The following is a 20,069-nucleotide window of genomic DNA, read 5'->3' as shown; positions in this document are numbered from 1 at the left end:
AGAGTTGGTAAGATATACAGTAATATTTTTTTTTAATATTTAAATAATTTGTTTAGTAACACGGTGGACAAGTGGTATTAAAGAAACAAATTAGTGTTTTACAAAATGCTAAAACCTAACAGTTTGGAAATGGCAACATCAGTGATAAGCAGCCAATGCCGTAAATGTACAATAAGAATAATAAAAGTTTAAAACAAGTGAAAGAATACGTTTGTGGTCGCCACTCAAATTACACAAAATATTTCATAATATATTCTATTAAGCAAAACAACAGCTTCAGTTAAATTGCTTGCTTACAAGTTACAATAATCGAATAACTTCACAATGTACTGCTGATAATAACAATATGACCATTATTTAGCATATATTTTTAATAAGAAAGATTGGGGCTATTTCGTTTTGATACGTAGAAGGTAACGCAAAAAAATTAAAACCATCTGCGAATTACGCTCATTACAAATCCGACCGCAACGCACACTATTTGGGTTAGAATCCCTGAAAGTTTTAGTTTTATGAAACCACAACATCCAGTTCATTACCATAAAAATATAAATAAAACCAAGTTTTAATTTCGGAAGATGCTCTTTACCAGTACAACAAAGCAGCTAAATCGATATATAAACATTAACGGATGTATGTGTACTTGAGCAATCCGGGTAAATAGTCAGGGGGAGCCTTCTAAGGCTATTTACCCGGCTAAGAATAAATTAAAACATAAGTTAAAAATTAATTGAAATAACTTAAAATAATGACGTCATAATAGCGCGATTGTATGTTCACACGGATTCAGTCAGCACCCAATATGACAAATAATATTCTGGACGGGGTTTAAATGTTTTATTTGTACTTTTGTCGTCGTAGAAAATGTTACAAACTTACCGACGAAAGGCACACAAACGCATGCTTAAGTAAGGTGGGCTCAAGTCAAAAATTCATGCTCATTATAAGTGGATATTCACCCTAAACTTCAAAGTATTCTATCGGCGTTCAGAATAATTAGAAAACACTTACAACCATAGGCGTAGCCAGGGGGGGCCTGAGGGGCCATAGCCCCCCAAAAATGTATAAATATTTTACTCTTAACACTTTTTTTTATAGCATTTGTGAGCAGTGCCACAAAAGTCGATCACAGGCATGCCACACCTTCAGTTGTTATGCATTGTTACGTCACAAACGATGTAGTTAATATTACATTTTGCTATACATGAATGTAGTGTTACTAAGTCAGTTTTTGCTGTTTGAATGTTTTTTTTGGAAATGGAGTATTGCGTTAACACTCAGTCAGTTGATGCTCGAAACGGTTTGCTAACGTTGTTTTTGTGTTCGTTACGGCAGTTAATACAATGACAAAAGCTAAACAAAAATTCTAACTTTTTGCCCTCCCCCAAAATTTTCGGCTGGCTACGCCACTGCCTACAACCCAATTTCATAAAGTAATAGAGAGTGTTTGCATATTAGAACGGAACCAGAACGTTGTTGTTGTGTAAGATATTAAGGAGGCTACCTGGAATGGAGCCGAAAAAAGAACGTTTAAGGGGTCCGCAAAAACTTCTAAATATACCTTCTGTAAATTAATTGACGCTTGAAAACTTACTTAATCACAATCTTGATAAGTGACAAAATCACATTGTAACTTGTTGTAAATCGCATTTAATGTGACGTAACACTTCCATTGTGATGTGACACAAATAGATTTCAAAATGAATTGTTACAACTCACATCAACTGGTTTTAATTTATGCTTTTGTTCGCAAAGATTACATGTGTTTATCAAAAACACAACCACCCATTTCAAGACTTGCTTCGAAAATGCAGCAGCAGAAATCTTATTAATATAAACGTATCATAGAGTAATTTCGTGTTGTCTGTTATTTTACTTAACATAAGGTGCACCAGGCAGATATACTGAATTAGGCTGAGGTGCCATGCCCCCCAAAAAAATTTATAAATATTGTATTCTTAATAATAATTTGTTTTGTAGCTTTTATGAGCAGTACCACAACAGTCGATCACAGGCACACCACACCTTCAATTGTCATGCATTGTTACATCACAAACGATTTAGTTTTAATACAACGTTTGCTATACAGTAATGTAGTTTTACTACTTTTAGACGGACTCCAGCCATAAGACCGAGAAGAGAACAACATCAACGTCAGAATAAAACACAATTCGGAATAAGACCAAAATAGGAACAATACCTAATGGTACTAATACCGTCTAAATCGGAATAAATCCTAAAAGCGTCGAAATAAGACCTAAAAGGTCAGACGCAAGTGTGCAATGTATCTGGTGGTCTCAAGGCAAAACACTTTAACTTATTTCTAGTTGTAGAAGATTATTAAGAACAAATATGTTGAACTTACCTTTTTCTTCAACGAGTTGTTCAAGCCAGGCGATGTTAGAACCTACACGTTTGCAACAAAACAGTTTAAAATAAGCTTCAACAAACAGGCTTTTAATTTTAGAAAAAATGCCATGCTTATTTTGCAATAAAATATGCAATCGAAAATGTTTACTAATTTTAAATTATTTCTAAATAAAATAGTTTTTAACTGAGAACAGTAAGTTTAACAATTACACCACACCACATTTTCTAAAACATCGCAGGGTCATTATTATTCACGATATGTAAAAATCTTAAAAAAATTAACTATTAAATTGCGGTAACCTAAACTTATGACAGTTGTAGCGAAGACATTCGGCAAAATAATTCGGCAGTTTTGGGTGATTAAGCAGGGTTGGGCTAGCTAGACAAGTGTTTTGTATAAAGCAGGTTTACAAAGGTTCAGAGTGTATGGCCTCCACAACTCCTTATTCTACCATGCTATAGTTTTAATGGATATTTGGATTAGTTGATAAACCGACTGGCCGCCATTCTGTTCGAATAGCAAGAGTGAGAACGAAAGAATAAAAATGAGCTTCATATGCGAGTCTGTAGAGCAGGGGTCGGCAACCTACGGCCCGCCGACTCGTTGAAAAACTAGACACGAATCTATTTCAAGTACCTTATCACTATTTTAACTACGTAAGTGCGAAAAATTTTCACAAAAGCTTAATATACACGGAACTAGACTAACTAAAACGGTTATCGCGTTTCCTTGAGGTAGTTTTATTACACTTTTTATATGTATAGCCTAGTATGGATGTCGACGTGTGAACTCGAATTTAAAACCAAACAAACAATTATTTTTTGCGCTTTGCCAACACTTTAATACCTCCTTAAATGTAATTAAACACGTTTTTAAGTACAATAAAAGATCCGAGGCCCGCCTGAAGTTGTTCTAACATTTTAATAACACAATTTTGTGCGGCCCGCAGAGATCTTTTTGAGCTTGGTTTTGGCTCACGACTAGAACAAGGTTGCCGACCCCTAGATAGAGGGTGGTCTCGCAATATTCCAAATAGAAAGAGTTGCTTTATCCCTGACAGATAGACGAACCCAAGCGTAGCGCAGTACGAGTTGTAACTTTAAGGTCGAAGGAAAATTGTAACGAATTCACAGTTGACAAAAGTTCAACCAGGAACGTGCAGTCGAGGCAGTGCCTCACCTGCCAATATTTGGCAAAGCAAAAGTTTTATCAAAGTGATTGTTATCACAGGATAAATATAAGTAGTTAAACATTGCACGTTTTTAGGTGCTTTAATTTGTGTGAATTGCTGTAGTCGTGCCCCTCTCCCGCAAATTTTACGTTTCTACACCCGAAGTGTGTTTCATTTTTCGTATTTCTGTGGCGATATTCATATCAAGCGTTCACGTGGTCAAAATCATTGAAATACGCGAAGTGAGGCAGCGCCAAGCCTCTCTTCAGATCACAAAAGTGCCATACACTGCATTATGTGCGCCTTTTTCTTTCGCAAAATCGCCCATAAAATATAAGCTATGATTTGAGGCATGTCGCAATTATGACGTCACAGCTATAAAGCCTTTCATCGTCCAGCTGAAATTCCAGCATTTACGTGGTAATGTTCGGTGTACACTGCACAGCAAGGCCGCCAATCGTATGTGAAATCCCCTACGGTAAGGATTTTTCTTCGATAATCATACTTAGTAGGGAAAGTAGGCGATTTTCGTAAAAAAGAAAATGTTATTGAGTGTTGTTCCAAATTAACTGAAATTGGAATTTATTATGTGAAACTCACAGCTGACTTTTGTAAGATTTAATCCCATACAGTAAATATAATATGATAGAATTCATCCTAATGCGACCACACAGGGATTTAACTAACTTGGGGGATCAAGCCTAACTAGAACCACTTTTTATGACTTTGCATGCTTTTTGGTATAAAATTCACGCTTATTTTAAAATGCCTAAGTCTGGCGGATATTCTTCATTCCGCATTTTGCCCCACTGTTAACAATATAAACCTCATTCAAGGCATACGGCATATTCGGCAATCGATTTAAGACATTTCCGCCAATTGCCTTTTTGGTGCTTAGCCTGCTAAGTCCAGGGGCGGATTAAGGCGGGGGCTGAGGGGGCTGCAGCCCCAAAAAAATAAATAAAAAATAAAAAATAGGCCCACCGCAACAATTGATGAGACCAAAAAAGTTATATTCTAGAGATTTCACCACAGACTCCAGCCATAAGACTGAGATAAAAGCATCAACGTTGGAATGAAACACAATTCGGAATAAGACCAAAATAGGACTAATACCTAATAGTATTACGCAATTATTCTTAAAATCCATCGGAGTAAGACCTAAAAGGTCAGAATCAGGCCTAAACAACACTTTATCGAACCCCTAACCCAACCCCTAAGTACATCACTAACTCCCCTAATAATTTCAACCCTAACCCATTTTCTAACCCCAACCATTACCCACCTATAACCCCAAACAGGACAAACAATCCAGTGCCAAACAGCGACGCCCTAACAGCACCGGTAAAAACTAGGGCGTCCAAACGTCGTTACCAAAACGGCCGATGTCAGACCGACGACCCCCGATTGTCCCATACCCTCTACCTACAGTTATAGGGATTATTTTACACATTTAGGCCTTATTCCAGGGGTTACCAACCGGGGGTACCGGGGGAGATTGAACATCAAGGGGTACGAAGATCCTTGGGCCACGGAGCAGCTTTTCAAACATATTTTACAATATAGTTTTTTTTTTACAATTTTCAACCATATTAGGCTATATCATTACAGTGTTTGCGTTGAAAAAAATAATTATCTATAAACAATTGTTGTTATTTAGTAAGAAACCTCATTACTGATAAGAATGCGTTTTTTAACTGCAGATGATTCACGTGTTGCCTTGAGTATAATCGAACCATCATATGAGCGAATTTTATTAATGAAGCAACAAATATCTAACTGAGAAGTGACAAACAAAATAATTGACATTTAATTTATTTCTGATTTTTTTTTTAATTTTTTAGTAAAATACCAGTTTAACTTTTAATGGTGCTATAAAAGCAAAGTCATTTAGCACTATATATTTGAAAAATTCCATCAGAATTGTTTGGGGGTACGAAGAACGCTGACAAAGGGGTACAAGAAGCCAAAAAGGTTGGCACCCCTGCCTTATTCGGATGATTTTATGACGTATTCCGGCAGATTTAGGTCTTATTCAGACGATTTTGATCTTAAGCTGGACTGGATATTACTGCGTATTTGGCTTTATTATGTCTTAGGTCTTATGTTTGACTCAGCCAGATTGTTACAATACCTCAGTGTTAACGTCAGTAAAGTCGTCATATGGCCCACAGATCAACCCGCCAATATGTAGGGGAACTGTCAAGTGTGATGGGGGGAAATGAAAACTTAGAGTGGCAGCCACGATGTACAGTGACTTCTTGCAGAAAGATTTAGTATCTCATCTGAGACCTGTTCCACATTTAAAAGGTTTGCATTGCAACTTTCAGAGGGATTGGCAGCCTACGTTTCTGCTTTCTCTTATTTATAAATTTTAAATAAATGTGAAAGCAACCTGCTAATTTTGTTTTTAGTACGATATCGTTTTGTGGTTGTTAAATAAAATTTATTTTAAACGTGACTTCAAAAGTTAGTGCCTCACCATCTAAGAACCTCACCGCACGTCACTGAGTTCAAATATATTCGACAGATCTATAAAATCACAAGTGCCACACAACCTAGCCGAGGACGATTTGGCGCCGGCAATAAGCGTTTGTTTTAATTGCTGGATCCGAGCGGGCTGTGTCCTTTATTAATAGTATAGTGGGGAAATTTTAAAATACTAAGCTGCAAACATCACAGGGACCACCATCGCCTTTGCTAATATGCAATACTGTTGCTACTTCCGCACGAAAAAAGCAAATGTAAAGGATACGCTACGCAATAGGCGCATAACAGAGATTCGCATATTGCTTGATGGCATTTATAACTATAAACTCTAAAGAGAAACTGCTTTTTTTTCGAATTTGTAAGTTCACACTTCACAACATGGTAGGCTATACTTTGAATTGCGCTTTTAAATAAATAGATTTTCCTAAAACGGGCGAAACATACTCATAACAGAAGGAAGGTTATATCGGAAAACTTTTGCATTCGTTTCCTCACCTCGTGCAGTGACGTCATCTGCTTCTACAACGTTGCCAAGGTTACCGAAGTAGGCGTCACCCGCGACCATGTTTTGAACGTTGTACTCGTTACGCACTTCTGTTACTTCTGTGACGTTACGCACTTCTGTGACGTTACGCACTTCTGTGACGTAGGTATTTTGCGTCACTTCTGTGAGGTTGATATTTTGCGTCACTTCTGTGACGTTGGTATTTTGCGTCACTTCTGTGACGTTGATATTTTGCGTCACTTCTGTTACGTGAACTTCTGCTCCAGCGAAAATAGTTGCGTTGTTCTGTTCAAATGAAAAAATTAACATCAATGTAAAGCAATACGACCGAAATCTAAATAACGTTAACGTCAAAATAAGACTAAAAATAGGATTAATAGCTAATAGGCGGAACAAAGTCTTAATAAGATCTAAATCTAGGCTTGCTACTTTGTAGAAACGTAAATCCGGGACGCATATTGAAAACTGCAAATAAACTTAATGTAGACCTAATACAAAATAATTTAATGCAAGTAATTAACTTAACGGGGTTGCGGTTGTTTTATATTTTGTCAGCGGGTATTTTTCAGGGCCTTATTTAGAAGGTTAGTTTCTCTAAGTAATTTAAATTGTAACCGATAGTAATGTTCTGTATAATAAAAAAATGAGTCGGGTAATTACTTTGTACAATTAAAGTAGGATGCGGCCTCGTGAAAGCAGCAACAATATTAGGTACATGTTGGCAAAGGCGTCCATAACAAATTCGTATCCCCGGACCAAATCATTCTCAAGCATATTAAACAAAATGTAAGATTCCATCCAGATGGTCTCTCAAACTATAACATTGTGTTCTACTCTCCACCATTTGCTTGAACCGCGTGTTATTGCCGATGATTTAAAAAGGTAATTTACCATGTTACTAAAAAGTAAGCGGATAGCGTAATATCCTGGCTTGAGTGCTAACTAGTGTGCAAAGTCGTAAACATTTTAATTTTGTCTAAATAAAACATTTTAATTTCTACAATCGTTAATTGTTACATATATGTTGGTCGTCCCTTGACTGTTTTTTTTCTTATTGTGCCTGAAATTAGCCTGTGTGTAAGCAGCATTTAATCGTATGGCGTGTTATAAATTATCGCGTCTAACTGCATAACTGTTAAATATCTAATAATTCGTCTTCGCAAAAGTAATATTTTACATTTTGTTGAAACAAAATTGCAAACAATGTGTGGTTATTTGAAATGAAACGACTAAATACCAAACGGCTAAGCACGTCAAACATCTGTTACGTAACGAAAACCACTGACGTATATCGATAGAGAACCACTCACAAACGTAAAACCTTAAGTTGTAGCAGCCATTGCTCGCATTGCGTTATATTCAGCAAACACGTAATCCTGGTACCATACTTCGTCCAACGTAAATGAAATCTCGTTTGAAACTGAAAATTGGTTACTATTAAAACCGCCGCATTAAATGCGAAATTTTGAGTTGGAAAACATTAAAACTTAAGTTGGAACCATTAAAACTTATTTATATTAAGGCAATCAGTGTGTTATAACTTTAATTTGATTTGTAATGCTGAAAACCAGCGACATTTATCGATCCAGAATTACTAACCAACGTTAAACTTTAGGTTTTAACAGCAATTGTTTAGACTTGCGTAGTATTCAAGCAAATAATACTGGCACCAAGCTGCGTCATACTTGAAAACAATCCTTGAAAAAAAAAATTGCTTAACGGTGACCGGTTTGCGACGGCGCTCTTTTACCTTCCACAAAAAGATATCTCCCAGCACCTTCGGGATAATATCCATTTACATTTTTTTACTCACCATACACAAGGAAGAAACTAGCCCCAGCAACCTCACCCCCAGAAAAATATTGCTTAAAACCCACTGGAAAATAATTAATTTATGTTAAACAAAAAAAATTTTGACAGCCTTACCAACCAAATAGTAAAAGTAAAAAGTATTACTTAGTTTTGAGAAAGAATTGCTAATTGGCTAACTCAAGAGTTTTTACATTTTTTATTTTTTTTTTTTGTAAATTTTAAATTGAAAAATCCGGGACAAATTGGTTAACCGGGGGGACACCGGGACAAGTCCCTAAAACCGGGACGTATGGCAAGCCTACCTAAACCCAGAGTATTGTTGGTTTGTAAACCTCACTCTATGTTTCCACAAAGTTGTCACGAAATATTTTGTTTAAAGTTGAACAAACTCACCAAGTTAATATCTTGAACATTTTCAGCAATCTCCGCTTCAGCTGCTTCGGCCATTTTCACTCGCACATGTTTAACTTTACACAAAGCTGCTCAAACAAGGCTTGGTATGTTTATGTAAAGTTTAACATATCACTACGTCACAATATATGACGTAATGCGTTTGGTATGTGACAAATAGATTCATGGAAATTTATTTAACGATTTTTGATTCCAACTGTCTGTTTACGATACAATCAAACTTGCTAACTTCAGTTGCCAAATCAATAAACTTAAAGCTTCAGGTGGTGGTTATTTTATTTTTGTTACCCGCTAGCTGTCGCCCGTGAGTAAACAACAGTCTGATTATTGACGTCACAATACAAGTAGGTTACAAATTAGATAAAAAAGTAAAATATAGAAACAAATGCGTTACACATTTGGACAGTTCGCAGAATTACTACAATCATTAAACATACTTATTTATGGATGTATTAAGCGTTTAATGAGCTTTTGACTCTACTTAACTAATGTATTTTATCAAAATGTTTTTAGTCAAACATTAAGATAACAAAATCTGTCTGAATCTCAACTTTTTTATACAAAAATTCCTTAAATTGAAAACTAACCTTGGCTTAAATATTCAGTTTAACAAATGGAAATCGAATTCTTGAAACAAAAAGTTTTTCTTAACATTGTAGTTGTTTGCATTTTAAAAATAAACTTTCTATCATAATAAATTAAACTTTTTCAATTTTATCAGATAATATTAAAGCAAAAAGTTGCGTAAAATGTTGCTCAAATCCTGTCTATCGAAACCCAACCTTCCAATAGTTCGTTGTTGTACTAAACTTCGCTCAAATACCAACGCTTCGTGCAAAGCGCGCGTTCTTTGTTCGTTTCGCAGCCGAGTCAATGTTTAACTCGTGTGGCGCAACTTTCCGAATTGACACGTCCACAAACCACAATGTATAAAGGGCATTTTCAGTTACAATAAAAAAAATTTAAGTAAAATTCGACTGCTTAAGTTGGTTTTAAATTCATGTTATTTAAAACTTTAAAATATTATTTCATGTTCGTTTTGTCAAAACTAGAATTGAAACACAAGTTGATTATTCGTTACATTCTAATCCACCAATCACAGGCCTTTGCTGAACCACGTGACTTGGATGCTTGTTTTGCGAGGCTGAAACAGGAACCACCTTAAATCTTAATCTTATTCTGCAAATTGTTTCTCCTTGTGTGTTGGCTTCCCTGGGAACATACAATAAGACAAGGGCGGTCTAAAGGTGTTCCATCAGGCCATGACCTCCAAAAATATATTTTTTTGCCAATTTTTACTATGTAAATCTAATTTTTTTTCGCGTTTGCACAAACTTCTATACGTTTTTTCAATGATTTAGGCCGTTTCAAGAAATATTTTTATTCCAAAGACGCTATGCATACTACGACATGTTGCGCCATATAAACGTGCCAAATGACCAATTTTTTTTAATATCAACCCTGTAATGCGCTTAATACGTTACGTGTCCTTTTAAATAAAAATTTAGCTAATTTAAACCAAATTGACGCATTTCAGCTGCGTTTTTTTACACGACTTCGCTTTAGTCAAGTGCTTTGTAGATTGTTTGATGACGTCATGCAAAAAAAACTTGTTTTACCCCTCAAAAAAAAATTCTTGATCCGCCCCTACAGTACGATATATCAGGCCATCTGCGGGGAATTATTTATAACATAATAATAAATAATACCTTCGAAATTATTGGACCAAATCCGCAGTAATGTAACAACAATGAAAAACAACATTTAATTTGCCGGGTCGATGTTTTATTTTGGCACAAACATGCGAGGTTTCTCACGTGATCGACTAGCGGCCATGTCAGTTTGAACTGTTGTTGAAACTTTGCAGATATTGCAATGCAAGGGACAAAATGTTTAAAAACTTATTTTTTGTGCTGCAACACTATACGCCACAAAAATAACGATTGTGTGGTGAGTTGCTTTGTAGCTGCACTTGCACATACGCTCTTTAAAGCGCTGCGAGGTTTACCAGCAGATAAAGCCCTTTGCCTAATATTGGAATTCTGTCGTAAATTTCCTTCGATTCCAAAAGAGGTTCGCAAACACTGCCGTGGCTTTTTACAGAGATCGACAACCTTAGTTTACAGCCATGGAATCGTAAAAGGGTTGTTGAGCTGTGTGCGTCGTAACAATGTATGTTCAAACTCGCGCCTAACTTTTAGTTAATGTTTAAGTTTGTCTGGCAAAAGTGTATAAACCCAACGAAACAATAGAGCCCAAAAACGTATTTTTTAGTCGAGTTTAAAATGGATAATGTGTGGACCGAAACCATTTTTGTTTGGTTTTGTTTTAGGAAAGTGAACCTTGGTGTGATCACGTGATCGACTAGCAGCTATATCGGCCTGGCCTCGTGTCACGTGACCTGTTGTGGGCTGGTCCTTTGTGTTGAAATACAAGGTTTGCATCTAACCCGCACACACAAAATGTAACAAAGTTACGTCACATGATGAGTAATCTTAAGAAGAGTTTGTTAAATAGGTTTCAGGTTAAAAAGGTGTTACTTCCAATACAAAAGCTTCATGCGCGAATGTTGCATTTAAACAGTTTGAGGGGAAGGTTACGTGCTTCCGTGGATTTCCGGTTAAGTAAAGATTTTCCGATTTTAAAAAACTTATTCAATCGTTCGATGCAAAGGCCGTCGCGAGTTAGGGGATGGGCGTAAAAACAAGTAATTTGACTTCCACAAACAACAATGTGTTTAACGCTCAACGGAAACCTTTTCCAAAATAATGCTCCACCGCAATATCGCCTTCTAAACTTTGCAAATATTTCAGTGCAAGGTTCGCAATGACCACCAAAGACCAAAGTGCGTGGCTTATGGCGGATGTTGAAGTGTTTTTGGTAAACACGACCAAAGTGAAACTGCTACGTCGAATGTTACAAGAATCCAACTTTGGTAAACATCGGAAGTAAAAGGGCCAAGTTAAATAATGTAAAGCAGGGGGGTGCCAAACCACAGTCTGCAAGTTTAATTCACCCAGGTGCAAATCAAAGATAAATTGTAAATAAAGATAAATTGTAAACAAAGATAAATTGTAAATAAATTTTAAACTAAACGATTTTATAAAGCTGATTTAATATTTTGGAAAATACTTTTTAGGATTTTCTTTGATTAATAGTAATGAAGTCAATTAAGTTTAACAAAATATTTTAAATCCGGCCCACGAACACCAATCTTAACAGTTATCCCTTAATGAAATAACAAGTTTGGTAATTTATCTAAAGCAGAGGCGAGCAACATACGACCCGCGGGCAGATTACTTGACTTAGGTGCTTATAAGTCACTATTTTGAAATGACTTGATTATTTTTTAAATGACATGACTAAAGTCTTTTGAACAAATGACTTTGGTTGAAATGGAGTGTTTTCAAAAAGCACTTTTTTATTTTTTTATAAATTATTTTTTTATAAATTGGAGTGTTGTTTTTAATTTCCCCCGATCCAAAAAGCGGTTTAGAAACACTGGTATGGCTTTTCCAGATCGACATCCTTTATTTACCTTCTATGACAGGGTTTCCCAAACTGTGGTCCGCGACGACTGCGCAGGTGGTCCGTGGCAAAGTGACAAGAAATTAAAAAGTTACACATATACGTTGTACAGCAGGGGCCGACAACCTACGGCCCGTGGGCCGAATCCGGCCCGCGAATGTAATTTATCTTTTGACAAACTAAACACGAGTCCATTTTTCATACTTTTTGACTATTTTAACCAGGGCTGCGGAGTCGGTTAAAAACAACCTGAGTCCGACTTCGGCCAAAAAAATAAACCCGAGTCCGACTCCCGAGTCCGACTCCGGCCAAAAAAATACACCCGAGTCCGACTCCCGAATACCGAGTCGAAAAATGTTCGCGCTTTGCGTTAACGATCTTTATACATCAGGTTTATTTACGTTGTGAGGCTGTCATTTGAACTAGATCAGCGCTTCTTGCGCTGTGGAAGACTGACTGCCAATTGGCAAAGTGCGTCGCGTACAAACGGAAAACGTGTTCAAAAATATGAACATACATTTTCAATTTTTATTTTTGAAATGTAATAAAAACTTGCAAGAAATTAGAAACGTTTTCCCAAAGTGGTTTTATTACACTTTTCAATATGAATAACGACGTGTGGACTTGAACTTTGAACCTAACAAACGATTTTTGTCTCGCATTGCGCCAACACTTTACTGCCTCCTTAAAAGTAACTAAACACGTTTTTAAGTACAAAAACATATATGAAGCCCGCCTGATTACCAGTTGTTCTAACATTTTAATACCACAACTCTTAGTTATCATTTTGTGCGGCTCGCAGAGACCTTTTTAAGTTTGGTTTTTGCCCTCGACTAGAAAAAGTTTGCCGACCCCTATTGTACAGTATGTGTACTCTTTCAAAAATAATTAAATTGCCGCTTATTGATTTCGCCACTTATTGATTTCGAAATATTTTGCTATCCAGTATCGTAAGTCTTACTTGTTGCGCTTTGAAATTATGATGAATTAATGATTTAAGCAGAGGGAAGCAATCCCATTCGTCCCATTGATGTTGTCAGTTTTGTAAATATATGAAATTTGGTTTTATTTATTTTTTGCTTTGTATTGTGGTTCGCGAAAAAACATTCACAAATAGTGGTCCTTGGTCCAAAAAAGTTTGAGAAACCCTGTTCTATGGCGGTGAACCTAAACTTTGTGCCTCAAGACATTCTAAAGTGGAAGCGGAACCATTCTGTATTTGAAAAAATAAACTTTTTTAAATTCGCATGTGAGACTTAGATGTACACTATTTATGAGTTAACTAGAACATTGTGGTATTTACTTACTACCTTGTCGTGATGATTGTAAAGTTATAAAGGATTAAAGGTACGTAGGTGGGAAAGAATTTCAAAGCCAAAGCGGTTGATTGGATTAAGCCTTGATTAAGACTTGACTTTGATAGCGTACCCAAGTACAATGGAATGTTTTGGTGAAAAATGTTTCATGGTTTTTGTTTTTATCTTTTTAGTCTGCCGCAGGCTTTTTATAAGTCTGACAACTACTGATTTACAGTCGGGTTGTCGACCTGTGTGTGTCGTCATAATGGGTGGGCATTGTTCAAACTCGCGCTTATCTTTTAATTAATGTTTAGGTTTTTTCTAGCGACCACATTGAGATAAGTTGTGCGCTTAAACTAAATGAAACATCCTACGCAGCACACGGCCCTCGTAACCTTTTAATGCGATCCACAATGTAATGACAAGTTTAAGGTTGTGGCTTCAATACTGAATGAATGCGGACTTCCTTGCTTATTGCATTATCCTAACATTATAATATTAGTATCACGTTCCTTAAAGGTGGCCTTCTAAGCAGTTGGTTCCATTCATCTAACGCGGAAATATCTTTTGTTTAGATCACAGTATAATATGTTACGGTTGTTACATTCAAGTTAGTATACGGCCAGCTAAATAAGTGTTTCTTGTTGCGGCCCTTGCTCTTATCTAGGGCTTACTGAATTCAAAAGTAGCCTGGGAAAAAATCATATTCGCCATACACTTTCCACAAAAACAATAATATATTAAGTTGACAATCAATAACGAACGGCAAGGCACTAGGTCAGGGCAGTGCCGGATTAACTAAGTGCTGTGGCAGATTGATCTGATGTACAAAAATAATCACCGCGAGTAATTAAATACTTTATGAATTTAATCTACATTCTACAACAAAACAGTCCAATGTAATTTTATTTGCAAGAAATATAAAACTGCAACAATATTATTAAAATGTATTTTTGACGCATTTTGATTTCTGCAAACTTGACAATTATTTCGGATGAGTTTAGTGACTCTAGAACAGACCTGGGCAACATACGGCCCGCGGGCTTAGTTTTCTTAAAATACATAAGCCGAGCGAAAACAAATTCTTAAAATACATAAGCCGAGCGAAAACAAATTTCTACATGTTGCGTTGTATCGTGAACACTATTTTTGTTTTCAAAGACGCTTCGCGCAAATCTTTGCTGTATTTTTTTAATTTTGGGCATCTTTACAGACGAAAAGCGTCCTGTGCACTGTGGCAGTCTCTCCAACAAAAGTTTAACAAACTTAACCTTGGGATATACATATTTTTGCGCTGCGGTCGAATGTATTCCTCTTTAAAATAAATACCACCGGTTTTATAAACTCTGAAACATACAGAATCACGTTTTTACATATAGGCCTACCGTCTTTGCAATATGGCCATTGTACTACAAGTAACACATCGGTAACTTAAAGCCTCAAAAGCCAAAAAAAACATTGTAAGTTTATGTAAGAAATTTTTACGTAGCCTATTTAACCTTAATTTCAACTCGTCCCACAACTTGATAAACGCCAATATATCAAGCAATGTACAATTTTTATCTGTGCTTGACGTCCCCCTCTATGTCTAAATTTAAATTTGCATTTTGAAACAATTTGCGAGTCAGTAATAAGGTTATACTGTATAGTTGCGTTTTTTAATAAGGTCCTATAGTCGCATTTTTTTTCTTTCTGTTAAATTCGACGTTAATCTCACATTTACGCACAACTCCTAACGTAATAACAACTTCGTTAGCTTATTTGTCTTTTTAGCGTCAAAGTATGACGTCATATTACGTGAATTTGAGATCCTCTTTTTTGACCCGGCCCGCTACAATATTGTAGGTTTGTCATGTGGCCCGCGGTTCAAAATAATTGCCCACCCCTGATGTAGAGTATAGATCACAGGATATGCACCTGCGAATATAATACTTAAGATGACGTCATCACAAGACTCCCATGTTACGTCATAGCAAGGTTTTTTCTGTCGTTACAAAGTAACAGGAGAGTGCTGTCCCAGGGACTTTCCCGCGCAAGTAAGCTTTCTATGTTGCAGGAATCGTTGTGACCGAAGAGGGAAGAAAGTTGATTTTTCCAGAAGATTCTCAATTTCCGCTTACCATAGTAAAGTCGGACGGGGGATTCACCTATGACACGAGCGACCTGGCGTGTATTAAACAAAGGGTCTTTGTAAGTTGATTGTTTCTACAAATGTTATACAAACGGTGATTTAACCGACAATAATAATTTTATTCAGCTAAATCTAACAATATTTTGCTTTTCCGCTTCCGTCTTTTCGCAATTTTTTTTTCCGTTTTCAGAAAGAAGTTTAAAACGCGCTCAGGCGAGACGGTTCGCTTGGTGGATCTCCTCGATGAAGGCCTGAAGCGTTGTGCGGATAAGCTGGCGGACCGGGGGAGGGACAAGGAATTAACCCCCCACGAACTCAAGGCCGCCCAGGTCAGACTCTTGTAACACACAACAGGGATGTCCGATAATATCGGATCGTAACCGATTCCCAGTGGAAGTTTTGGTAATCGTCCGATACTAGGGCGGTATCGTCCGATACTAGGGCGGTATCGTCCGATACTGGGGCGGTATCGTCCAATACTAGGGCGGTATCGTTCGATACTGGGTGGTATCGTCCGATTCTAGGGCGGTATCGTCCGATACTAGGGCGGTATCGTTCGATACTAGGGCGGTATCGTCCGATACTGGGGCGGTATCGTCCAATACTAGGGCGGTATCGTTCGATACTAGGGCGGTATCGTCCGATACTGGGGCGGTATCGTCCGATACTAGGGCGGTATCGTTCGATACTAGGGCGGTATCGTCCGATACTAGGGCGGTATCGTCCGATACTAGGGCGGTATCGTCCGATACTGGGGCGGTATCGTCCGATACTAGGGCGGTATCGTCCGATACTAGGGCGGTATTGTCCGATACTAGGGCGGTATCGTCCGATGCTAGGGCGGTATCGTCCGATACTAGGGTGGTATTGTCCGATACTAGGGTGGTATCGTCCGATACTGGGGCGGTATCGTCCGATACTGGGGCGGTATCGTCCGTTAGTAGGGCGGTATCGTCCGATACTAGGGCGGTATCGTCCGATACTAGGGCGGTATCGTCCGATGCTAGGGCGGTATCGTCCGATACTAGTGTGGTATCGTCCGATACTGGGGCGGTATCGTCCAATACTAGGGCGGTATCGTTCGATACTAGGGCGGTATCGTCCGATACTGGGGCGGTATCGTCCGATACTAGGGCGGTATCGTTCGATACTAGGGCGGTATCGTCCGATACTAGGGCGGTATCGTCCGATACTAGGGCGGTATCGTCCGATACTGGGGCGGTATCGTCCGATACTAGGGCGGTATCGTCCGATACTAGGGCGGTATCGTCCGATACTGGGGCGGTAGATTTTAAGAATTATTCAAATATGAAAAAATACAAATACGCAGATGGACCAAGATCAAAATACTGAGACCTTGGGTTTAAACCGCCCCTTCTTTATATTTTGCAGGAGGCGGTGGCCTACGGTTGCATAAAATACGCCGATCTCTCCAAGAACAGAATCAACGATTACGTTTTCTCCTTCGACAAAATGTTGGACGACCGAGGAAACACGGCTGCCTACCTCCTATACGCATACACCAGGATAAAGTAAAATATACTGCTACCTTCTGTAACAGAGGTTCTTAAACTTTTTGAGACACGCCCTCTTTTACAATTTTAACAAAACTCACGCCCCACCTTGTTTCAAAAAAAAAAAAAAATAGAGCAGAACAGCAATTTATTTCCAGGTAAGTTGCATTAATTTGAAGGAAGTAACTGTTTTTTGGAAACAAATGTATTAGTAGCAGGGAAATATCACTTCTCCTTAAGGTTTAATTGGTTTGTCAATTTCATAAAGTGTTTGTCAATTTCTCGCGCCCCCAAGGGCGGCGTGCCCCCCCAGTTTAAGAACCACTGTTCTATACGCATACACCAGGGTGAAGTAAGATGTATTGGATCGATATCGATAGTATTAGCACTCGTCCGATAATATCGTTATTCGTCCTCTACAATAGTTATAACGATTTGAATGTTGCCCATTTTATAATTTCGTCACTTGATATTTGCCTCATAATATCGAAACAATATGTTTTACCCGATTTTTTCCCTAACAACTTTTTCCTCGCAGGTCGATCGCCCGAGTTGCAAAAGTTCCCCAGGAAGAATTGGAGTCTGCCGCGCAAAAATGCTACGGTGGGTACAGGGGAATGAACATACAATAATACCTAAAAAGCAACAACACCTAAAGCAAAAAAATCAATAAAACCACAGTGTTAAGACCAACGACATAATAAAGCCTAATACGCAGTAATATTCAGAATTAGATCGAAATCGCCTGAATAAGTCCTAAATTCATCGGAATAAGCCCTAAATGGCCAAAATAACGCCTGGAACCTGGAACAATCCAAATTCCCCCCCCCCTATAGGTAGGGGGTATGGGACGATTAAGGGCCATCAGTCTGGCATCGGCCGTTTTGGTGTTGACATTAAGACGCCTTAGTTCGCAGGGGGGCGCCGCGGTTTTGGCGCTGGATTTGTTTTCCTGTTTGGGGTTATAGGTGGGTAATGGGTGGGATTAGAAAAATGATTAGGGTTGAAATTATTAGGGGAGTTAGTGATGTACTTAGGGGTGGGGTTAGGGGTTCGATAAAGTGTTGTTTAGGCTTGATTCTGACCTTTTAGGTCTTATTCCGACGGATTCATGACGTAATCCGATTTAGACGGTACAACGATCATTAGGTATTAGTCCTCTATTTTGGTAATATTCCGAATTTTGTTTTATTCTGAGGGTGATGTTGTTTTTATCTCGGTCTCATGGTCCGAGTCCCAGGGAAGCACTACATGACTTTTCGTTCTAGTATCAGCTTTCAAAATGATGAAATATTTAATGTTAATTTCGATGAAGGTCGTTTTGGGGTTGCGTATTCATTAATTATTTGATTCAAAACTTTATAATTTCCAAATGAGTAAATTAAAATTAATCAAAAGAGTTTCAAATGATGGTTTGACATTGTTAGTGAAGTATTGTTTTTAATAAAATGAAGTATTGTTTTCAACAAAATGAAGTTTACTTAAACCACAAAATAACAAAATTGCATTAGTTAGGTTAAGCCCAAAAAGATTCAAAACTCTGTTACCACCACTTTTCGTGATGAGTCACGCCATCAAATTGCTGAGTAATTGTTCCCCTCTTTAGCGTCCCCCAGCGGCGTGCACGTGGACCACCCGAAGGAGTTGAAGTTATTACGTCACATCCTGCGTTTCCCGGAAGTGCTTGGTCGCGTGGAGGAAGACCTGACGCCCAACCTCCTTTGTGACTTCATATACGAGCTCTCGACGTCATTCACAGAGTTCTACGACAATTGTTATTGCATCGAGAAGGATCGACAGTCAGGTGCCTTAAATAGGGCGATTATTAAAAAATATAAAATTTACAAGTTGGGTCATAATTTGTCAAATTATTTCCGATCAATATCGTTTACAAAATCCAAAAAATTGTTACAAAATTAACAAAAACTGTATTTAGCTTTTTGAAATTTTCGGTCTGTAAAATATTTATCAGAAGTTGGTTTAGAATAAAAAAACTACTGTTTGATTTATTAGGACGACCGGTACAACATTTTGTTCTGATATTTCAGGCAAGATAATGTCGCCCGATCCATCCCTGGTATCGTGCGGCACATCCAATCCGATATTATCGGACACCCCTGATTATGACGTAACCTACTTATGACGTATTTCAGGTGACGTCGTCAATCGTCTCCTTCTCTGTGAAGCCACTGCGAAGGTCATGGATCGCTGCTTCGCAATCCTCGGCATTAAACCAGTTCATAAGATGTAGTGACGTCATAACTGAGTATTGTTGACGTCATCACGTCACGCTGTGACGTCACCCATCGTGCCAATGTTGTTTAAAGGAAAAGAACAAGTTTTCTGGGAAATGGATTTATATTTAATGTTGCGGTGTTTTTCGCTTTTTTAAGGAAATGCTGAAGTTTTACACAAAGTTTCTCTCCGGGACTTCACGCCTTTTCGTCGTTTTTCAAAACATAATTTTTTTCACGTTAATTAACGGCATTTTCATCTTGATTTGGTGTTAGCTTCACAATATATCAATCAAGGATTAAATAGTAAATAAATCGCGGATTGAAGGGTTAATGTTTGTCAAGCTCTTGCTGCGTCGTGGTTCCAACATCAACCTCAGGCTCTCGACCTTTACAGCATTTCTGGGTCGTGATAAAAAATAGACTTTTGGTTTCAAATCAGATTTACCAAACTTTTTGTTTATCCAGTACTTTTTATGTAAAATACGGTTAAAAAACGTCGCCTGGGGGCTGGATCCCCACCGGACCTCAGGCACGACGCGACGAAACATGTCTGACTGTTGACTTGTCGCGTCATGCCTGAAAGCGACTCTGTCCAATCCCC

At 37.9% G+C, this 20,069-nt stretch overlaps 1 protein-coding gene across 1 annotated transcript in view; it reads left to right on the top strand.

The window, feature by feature from the left end:
* Positions 1-19,991, top strand: part of LOC146134741 (arginine--tRNA ligase, cytoplasmic-like) — a 45,812-nt gene extending 25,821 nt beyond the window's left edge. Inside the window, exons 4-8 of the mRNA XM_083395610.1 lie at positions 15,908-16,046; positions 17,110-17,249; positions 17,770-17,834; positions 18,838-19,052; positions 19,390-19,991. Coding sequence (XP_083251736.1) covers positions 15,908-16,046; positions 17,110-17,249; positions 17,770-17,834; positions 18,838-19,052; positions 19,390-19,482 — 652 coding nt within the window. The 3' untranslated portion in view covers positions 19,483-19,991. The remainder of the gene's footprint in view (positions 1-15,907; positions 16,047-17,109; positions 17,250-17,769; positions 17,835-18,837; positions 19,053-19,389) is intronic.
* The last annotated feature ends 78 nt before the right edge of the window (positions 19,992-20,069 follow it).

This window comes from Ascidiella aspersa, chromosome 8, assembly GCF_963924565.1.
Source record: "Ascidiella aspersa chromosome 8, kaAscAspe10.2, whole genome shotgun sequence".
Taxonomy (NCBI): domain Eukaryota; kingdom Metazoa; phylum Chordata; class Ascidiacea; order Phlebobranchia; family Ascidiidae; genus Ascidiella; species Ascidiella aspersa.
Note: the sequence above shows the minus strand (reverse complement) of the source record. Positions and strands in the feature narration are given on the sequence as shown.